At 44.5% G+C, this 8,877-nt stretch overlaps 1 protein-coding gene across 1 annotated transcript in view; it reads left to right on the plus strand.

Annotated features, from left to right (window-relative positions):
* PELI1 (pellino E3 ubiquitin protein ligase 1) overlaps window positions 1-7,890 on the plus strand; it is a 33,580-nt gene extending 25,690 nt beyond the window's left edge. Inside the window, exons 3-7 of the mRNA XM_074150535.1 lie at window positions 835-964; window positions 2,533-2,634; window positions 5,090-5,287; window positions 5,400-5,588; window positions 6,475-7,890. Of these exons, the coding sequence (XP_074006636.1) occupies window positions 835-964; window positions 2,533-2,634; window positions 5,090-5,287; window positions 5,400-5,588; window positions 6,475-7,041 (1,186 nt within the window). The 3' untranslated portion in view covers window positions 7,042-7,890. The remainder of the gene's footprint in view (window positions 1-834; window positions 965-2,532; window positions 2,635-5,089; window positions 5,288-5,399; window positions 5,589-6,474) is intronic.
* The last annotated feature ends 987 nt before the right edge of the window (window positions 7,891-8,877 follow it).

Below are 8,877 nucleotides of genomic sequence, written 5' to 3' on the forward strand. Positions count from 1 at the left end.
CAGCGTGAGTGTGAAGGTCAGGCTCTAAACAGTTGAGTAGGTGTAAGTTTGGGTTTCACTCTTGTGTTCTTCCCAGGGAAGCGTTTCATGACAAAGGCAGTTTGGGAAGGCTTTCCAGGTTGGACCCAGACAGATGACTGATGGGATAATGTGGAAGGAGAGGTTCCTTAAGACTTGAAGTAAAATGAAAGGAGTTTTTTAAGAAAGTGGTTGCTGACTCTGTAATATTCAAGTGCAAACAGAGGATTTTAACAAAGCAGGTTTGCCAGCTGGCCTGTTGATGTTGCCACTGTCAAAGGGAGGGTCTGAGGGCTTGCAGTGTATCTGGGTCTAAAGGGTTAAATTGGAGTCTCGGAGGACAGTGTATCTGTTTCTTACGGGGTTTTATTTCATCCAAAACTCTCTAAAATACTAGGTCTCCACCGGGGTTGATGAGTATTTAGACTCTCATGTACAGTGTGAACACATCATTCAGAGATAAAGCTACAGATACATAACCGTACTTGTTTTAAAAGGTGTATAACCTCACTTGTTTTCATCTTTGGGACCCAAGTCTCCTTTGTTGATAGTAGCTTTGAGATAATTCTAGGTAGCATTCCCTGCCCTACGGGCTGTGTGTGTATATGCTTTAATTCTGTGGGCATATTTCAATATTGTGCTAATCAATTCTCAGCTCTAAATAGGTGTGATTAATTGGAAATCTGTAATTATTAATGCCATACTAATTAAGAAAACTTTGTGCTTAGAATGAAAGTTCTTGCGGGCCTGTATCTCAGGAGAAGCTAAATAACACAGGAAGATGGACTTTGTTCTTTTTCTGTGTTCTTTTGATAGGTACAATGGGTCTCTCCCAAACGGAGATAGAGGAAGAAGAAAAAGTAGATTTGCTTTATTTAAAAGGCCCAAGGCAAATGGGGTGAAACCCAGCACTGTGCATATTGCCTGCACCCCTCAAGCAGCAAAGGTAAGTAAGCTCGATTTTGTCTGGTCAAGTCTTTGTTTCTTCTGGTGCTAAAGAGTTCAGCGAAGTCTGCTGTTACGCTGAGATGAAATGATGTAGAAAGCATGAAGTTCTGGCTGGGAAAAGAATGGTTCATGTTTATCCAAGGTTTCTCGGTACCAGTCAGGTTTAGCAAGACGCTGTTCAGCAAAACAGATCTGGTGCCCAGTCCTTGCCATGTCCAGAAAGAAAAACGTTTATTTTTGAAACATGAATGTTCAGGGCACAGGCTAGTCATGTAAAACAATTTTTCTGTTTTGTTTTCCTCCTGAACTCACTACAGACATCTGTTCTGGCCTTCCTGTTTTCGCACTCATTCATGCTTTGGGGCTAACTTTGCTTCCCACGGAGCTGACTCTTAAATGATGCTGTGCCAAAGCTCTGTGTGCACTTGCTGCTCCATCCCATGGGTAGGAGTTTCCCCAGGGATGAGGGAACCAGGTGGGTTTTGCAGGGTGTGCTTTATATTGCTCAGAATTGAGTTCGGAATTCCCGTTAAGACGCAGTAAAGAAAGGGCTTAGATCCTGAAGTTGAATTGCATTTTATGTCAAAACTAATATATTATAGCTAAGGCGTTACTGTGAAATAGTTCTGTATTGTGGCGATTCAAGTGTATGTGCAGTTGTGTTCAAAAATAAATGGAGCATTTCTACTAAAACCAATGGAATTTGAGAATACTTAGCGGTTGTTTAGAGATGCCAGTGTCAAGATCAGGCCCTTAAACAAAGTAGTGTTAAGTGTTTGACTCCCTAAATACCTTGACACTTAGAACCTTGATTCCTGAATTCAAGGAATGGCATAAAATATTCTGAAGCCAGAAGCATTTTGCTAACTAGAAGTTATTGTAATAGAATTACATCTCTAGGAGATCTGTGAAAAGAAGATTTATTTTTGCTAATTCTTTATGGTCTTCAAGTAGGTGCTATTTAGAAGCACTTCTAGAAGAGCGTTTGTTCAGTTCCCAGTGGGTAGTTGCAGAAAGAAAAGCTAGAAACCTGGATGACTTTGCCACAGCTTCTGCAACCCATGCTGAGTTTCTGCGTTTTACCCCGTTCACCACCACTACTTGTTATGTTTTAGTATCAGCTCGGATCCCGTTTTTAGAGTGAAGTCCCTAAGTTTTTGTCCTTGCTTTGCTGTCAGAGAAGTTGAGGCTGAGAAGGCTGTGAAGGTGTTACGTTCAGTTTCAGCCTCTGCGCTCAGTTGTTGTGTTCGTTTGTGCCAAGGCTGGCGCTGCTTTCACACGAAGCATGACTAATAATACGACTTGGTTACGTGTATTTTGTTGCAGCATGTGGTAAAGGGACCAGTTTGGTCTGTTGCTGAATCAATCCTGCGGCTTTTTTTTAATGGTCGGGACTGGTTTTTTTGGTGAAGTTAAAACTACAGGTGTGTCACTAACAACCATCTGCCTTGATGCATTAATTCAGCAGAACAACAGCCTGGTTATGTATTTATTGTCTGCTTTGCTGCTGTATTCAGTAGAGTTATTGTTCACTGGTTCAATAATATTTGGCATTTTTTCCCATAGGCAATAAGTAATAAGGACCAACACAGCATATCGTACACTTTGTCCCGGGCCCAGACAGTGGTAGTTGAATATACACATGACAGCAACACAGATATGTTCCAGGTACGTGAAGTAAACATGATATATAAATGTATTCTGGCTTTTGGTAGTTTCTAACAAGACATCCTCTCAACAGGCTTTTTTTTTTTTTCCCCTCAGACCCAAAAGTTTGTATGTGTCACTTTCTGCACTTTGCTGTTCAGAGATGTTTAATTCCTTTCATTCCCAAGGCTGCAGATCTGTGCATCTCTTTTAGGCTTGGTTGGAGGTGAAAGTTGGGGGGGGGGGTTCATGGCTAATGCACAGCATTATGGTTTTGCCTTTGCTAGTCTGCAAGTCACAGAACCTGTCTCCTGGTCCCTTCTTGCAAAATGAAGAATGAAGTGGATGGTTCTTTTTAAGCACTTGGAACTTTACTGCTAGCATTTATGGAGGGATTTGGGATCAGTTAGTTGGAGACCGGGCAGAAGTAGTGTACAGTGTGAAAATACAGGAAAGCTCGACACAACTTAACTAACTAAAATCTCTTGAAGGCCTTTAAGCAAGCCCAGAAATAAGTCTGAAGTGCTGGGAGGTGTGGAGAGCAGAGAACCCAATTCTGATGTGCTGGCAGTTCGGAGCAACTGTGCCACAGTCCCTGTGTATACGAGACGGAACCACAAACACGTTTGCAGCTGTGGTGTGCGCTCATATCTTACAATTGTTTCCTGTTTTCTTCTCAAAAGGCAGGGTTTTGGTTTTGGGGGATTTTTTTTAACGTGCTTTGCTCCTCCCGATTCCTGGACTGATCTTGCGTTGATTTTGTTGTTGTTACTGATTTACGGCAAGGAGTTCTGCTGTCACAGCATTTAGCTGTGACGCCACTGCAGGAACTGAGAAGGGTGGGAGGTGTTGGGAAGTGGTGGAGGAAGCTCTTGTACAACTGCAAATACCTGCAGCGGAGCAGAAGGGCTGGGACGAACTGACTGCCGTGCAAGCTGTTGCTGGTGTGAGTGTTGTCTCCCCAGGCGTGCTGTGGCCTGTGTGTGCTGCTCTGACAGCGCCAGTGGCAGCCCCCATGTGTGATGGGTTTATCCTGCCTAAGAAGAAAAGAGAAAAATAAATTCTGCCAAAGCAGTTTCGGTCTCGTGAAAGCTCCTCATCCAGCCTTCACCAAAACGCACCCCGGGCTTTTGGGTCTACTGCCAAGCAGATAATTGGTCTTAATGTAACCAGCTATTTCACATGAGGCTGTTGAAATGTCTGGAAGTGAGTGAGAGGTAGTAGTGTGTAAGTGGGCTTTAAACCTGGCTACGTGGATGTTTGGAAAGGGAGAACAAATCCAGAGGAAGCCACGGAGATGCTGGGAGGGCTGGAGCCCCTCTGCTGTGAGGACAGGCTGAGAGAGTTGGGGGGGGTTCAGCCTGGAGAAGAGAAGGCTCCAGGGAGACCTTAGAGCCCCTTCCAGTCCCTAAAGGGGCTCCAGGAAAGCTGGGGAGGGACTCTTGATCAGGGAGGGGAGCCATAGGACGAGGGGGAAGGGTTTTAAACTGAAAGAGGGGAGATTGAGACGAGATATGGGGAAGAACTTCTTTTGTGTGAGGGTGGTGAGAGCCTGGCCCAGGTTGCCCAGAGAAGCTGTGGCTGCCCCATCCCTGGAGGGGTTCAAGGCCAGGTTGGAGGGGGCTTTGATCAACCTGGTCTGGTGGGAGGTGTCCCTGCCCAGGGCAGGGGGTTGGAACTGGATGATCCTTAAGGTTCCTTCCAACCGGAACCATTCTGTGATGTAACTTCTTTTCATGCTTTATAAGGAAGAGGACAAGATGAGTTCACTGGAAAAGCAGTGAAACCCATGGAATTCTATCAAAGCCAGTAGAGTTGGGGGGGGACTGCAAAGCTCATTCTTCCACGCAGCCAGAAAGAAGGCACAACTACTAGAAAAATCAGTTTGTAGTCGGACGTTGTGTTCTATGAACATTAATGTAACCCCTCCCCACTACAAGCATCCTGGACCTGCTCCTTTCTGACAGTTTTGATGCTTCTCAGTGCCCTGCTGGAGCTGGAGAAGCAGCTCGTGTCATCTGATTTTCCTGCATCTACACCTCCACCTTGTCTGGCACCATTCAGGACATTCTGGGTGTGCAAAGTGACTGAATATCACTTTTCTTCCATCTAACTGCTCTTTCCTCACTGTTTTGGTGCTGCTGCAGTTGGTCCGGCTGACCTGAATGTAACCTTTCTGATGAGGCGGCCTTCAATGGGAAGTCATCTCAGAATTGACTTAATTACATCATTTTATTTCCCCTTCCTTTGGCTGTGCTCAGCCTTCAGAATAACTTTGATCACATGGAGGTGGAATAACTCATCAATTCAGATGGGGCTTTAGAAACCTTAATTTAGATTCGTGCAGCCAGAATGTTGTGACTTTTCCTTGATCACTTCTAAATGTTTTGAGTTTGGGAATATTCCTAGACCCAAAGGCAAACTTCTAAATGGGTTTGTGGTGTTTTTTTCTTTTTTTTTTAAAATCCTTTTCCAGATTGGTCGGTCAACGGAGAGTCCTATAGACTTTGTTGTGACAGATACAGTTCCTGGAAGTCAGAGTAATTCAGATACACAGTCTGTGCAGAGCACAATATCGCGGTTTGCCTGCAGAATCATATGCGAACGTAACCCTCCTTTTACAGCAAGAATATATGCTGCAGGATTTGACTCCTCGAAAAACATCTTTCTTGGGGTAAGGGATCTCTTTCTTTGTTCCTTCAGCTTCAGTGCAAGCTTATTTTCAAACCAATTCATAGCTCCGCTTCAACCAAATCAAAGGTTTGCGTTGGTGTAATTTCTCTTAGGAGAAAGCTGCCAAGTGGAAGACATCGGATGGGCAAATGGACGGACTGACCACAAACGGGGTTCTTGTAATGCATCCCCGGAACGGATTTACAGAAGACTCCAAGCCAGGGGTGTGGAGGGAGATATCCGTGTGTGGGAACGTGTTCAGCCTCCGGGAGACCAGATCAGCTCAGCAGAGGGGAAAGATGGTAAGAGGAGCAACTGACGTCTGTGCAGCCTGTTGAAAATGGCTCCAACCGTGAGTGGTTGGGCATCAACAGAGGCTGGAATCTGCCTCCTTCGGTGTGGAAGTCACCTCTGTCACCAGCTCTGCTGACTTCTTGTGTGTCTGTGTCCATATGTGATGGTGTCTTGCTCAGCCTGAGTGACTGATAGCGTTTATCTCCAAACTGGTACTTAACTGCACATCTAGACTGCTTTCCTCGGTTCAGTTGCTGGTCTGCTGTGTTCTTCTGCAAACTGTCATAGCCATGAGCACCTTCTAAAGAGTATTTTCCTGATGGAGTTTATGCCTTTAAGGTTTTCCCACTTTTTCTGTAGAGTAATTACAGTTTTATTGACTGTATATGACTGTATACAGTTTTATTGACTGACATGCCTGTATACCTGGATATCCATTTCCACCTCGGCATTCTGAGTTTATTCTCTTGTTTCCAAAGCATTGGTGGCATTTGCAGGTGGGGGTTGACTAGGGGATCCTCTTAGCAAAAAGAAATGCTACATGAATGCTTACTTAAGTGATGCAGTTAGCTAGGATTGCAGACAGCTGACTTGTTCTGGTGGAGAGGAAAGCCATGTGTAAAGGTGTGTGTGAAGAAAACAGTCTAAAATGTGGTTGAGGACTAAATGAGACTTGTCAAGAAGGTTTTTGTGTTGTTTTTTGTTTTTTTTTAATAAATAAAAAAAAGGAGAGGGAAAAGCTGACACTGGGTGCTCTATGGGTGTTTCATATAAGGACAGTCTTGTTTAAAATGCCTTGTCTGGGTCTCCCAGGCAGATTTGTGTTAGGAAAGTGCATCCTGTGGCTCTCCAGGTACCCTCAGGTGAGTTGTCTCTCTCTTTGTCCATCACCAGGTTGAGAACGAAACGAACCAGCTGCAGGATGGCTCCCTGATTGACCTGTGTGGGGCCACGCTGCTGTGGCGCACGGCCGAAGGGCTTTCCCGTACCCCCACCGTCAAGCACCTGGAGGCCCTCAGGCAGGAGATCAATGCGGCCAGGCCCCAGTGCCCGGTGGGCTTTAACACCTTGGCCTTTCCCAGCATGAAGAGGAAAGATGTTGTAGACGAGAAGCAGCCGTGGGTTTATCTGAACTGCGGCCACGTCCACGGCTACCACAACTGGGGAAACAAAGAGGAAAGGGACGGCAAGGATCGGGAGTGTCCCATGTGCCGCTCTGTCGGCCCCTATGTGCCTCTGTGGCTGGGATGCGAAGCGGGATTTTATGTGGATGCGGGACCTCCCACTCACGCCTTCAGCCCCTGCGGACACGTGTGCTCAGAAAAGACAACAGCGTATTGGTCCCAAATTCCTCTTCCTCACGGTACTCACACTTTTCACGCAGCCTGTCCCTTCTGCGCGCATCAGCTGGCTGGTGAGCAGGGCTACATCAGACTCATTTTCCAGGGACCTCTGGACTAACACCCGTGTTTCCGAGGACTGCAGGAAACTCATAAGCTAAGCGATCCTGATTTTTAAACCATTTTTCGTATTCTCTGGGCTTTGCTGGTTTGCATTAAGATGAAGAATTTTTGGGGTTGTTCTTTTTGTTACAACAGAAGTCTGGAAGAAATGGGGAGGGGGGGGGAGAAGAGGGGAACCTCCTGCTTTTTTTTTTTTTTTAAGTTAATAACTACTTCTGAAGAGGTGAAGGAAGTGTTGAGGTGAACTTCGATGCCTTCCATTCAGCGGTTTTGAATCACATGCCCACAGTGTTTGAAAGTTGTTTCATTCTTTTTGTATATGGAGGGTAAATAGTTCAAAGAACATTAGTTTACAGCTTGGATGCAAATGTTGTAAAATATAACGTGTATATTAACTCTTTTCTATTTATCTTTATTATTGAAAATCCGTAGGATGTTTCTGAGTAGCATGGTCATAGTGTGTTACATCCAGCCATTGGATGTGTAGAGTAGTTCTGGATGGAGAAGGACGTGAGATCGAAACAGTAGAAAAATCTTTTTTAACCTAAAATACTGAGTTCTTAGAATAGTTCAAATGCTTTTTAAACAAAGCTAATGCAAATTATGATGGCATAAAGGTGTGCTTTAACCATGTTGAAAGGTAGCTAAGAAGGACTTCTTAAAAAGTCTTTTCGGTAGGACTGTGCTTAAGATCTGGTTATGAGGAGAATATTTACCAGACTCTTCGAATATGCAACTTAGTCTAGATTAAGGTTTTTTTTTTCTCCCTTCATGCTAACACCTCTCTTTATTTAGCATTAGTGACAGTTTGTGAGGGTTTTCCCAGTGTTAAACATTAACAGACCTGAAAGAGGAGGCTCCTTTTGTTCCTTATGGGTTTTGGGGAGGGGATGGGTTGAGGGGAGAGGTGGCCGTGGAGTGGGAGGAGCAGGAAGCGTGAATGGGCTGGGGAGGGTGGGAGAGCTCAGGCCGGGGCTGGAGCGGGATGCTTGGAGGAGGTGGGTTCCGGTGAGCGGCCTCTCCCCTTCCTCTCCCTCAGCACCCACCAGGACAGGCCAGTGCACGACACACGCCCTGACCCTTTTTAGCATTGAGTTCAGCTTTTTTTTGGCCAGCTTCCAACTTCTTTTTTTTTTTTTTTTTTTTTTTTCAAAATCCATACTGTATAATTGACAGTAGCAAATTTCGGTAGCTTAGAGTGTAGCTTTAATTTCTCCTTTTGAAGCTGTTCTAACGTTTTCTGGGTTTAAAGAGAGACCTATGTTGCTTAGACGTCATGAGTTCTTTACTTTGACTGTCAGTTGTTTCTCCATTTTTAAAAAGAAATTATATATATTGTTTGGTTCACTCAGGAAAATGCATGTGTCAGGAAACCTGTATTATAAGTTCAGTTAGCTGTCATGTACAAGTAACTGCTGTTACTCCCTTTCCATAGAAATATAACTGATTTTGACATTTTCCAGATTATATGCATTAAGTAATGAAACTTATGCAGCAAGAAACCCCCTGTATTGTAGTTGTTCTAATCATTTTATTCAAACTATGTTATACTGTAGGTTAATTTTTATTTGCAAATTAATTTATTCAAACTACGTGAGTAAACACTTTTCAAAAATGGAAATGCTGGGATTGTCTGTTGATTTGTCTCTGAGGGATGAGGAAGGTGGCTGGAGATGGCCCCTTTGCTGCCCTGTGAGGGCTTGGGGTTGCACCTGGGGATTAAGGTCACAGAAAAAGAAGTAACTGGAAAAGAGTTTGTGTTGTTCCCACTCACTGATTTGAAGGGCTCCTTTCAGATGTGACCTTTCCATGTGTTTTGTGTTTAACCCTACAT

This window comes from Numenius arquata, chromosome 7 (genome assembly GCF_964106895.1).
Source record: "Numenius arquata chromosome 7, bNumArq3.hap1.1, whole genome shotgun sequence".
In the NCBI taxonomy this organism is placed as follows: Eukaryota; Metazoa; Chordata; class Aves; order Charadriiformes; family Scolopacidae; genus Numenius; species Numenius arquata.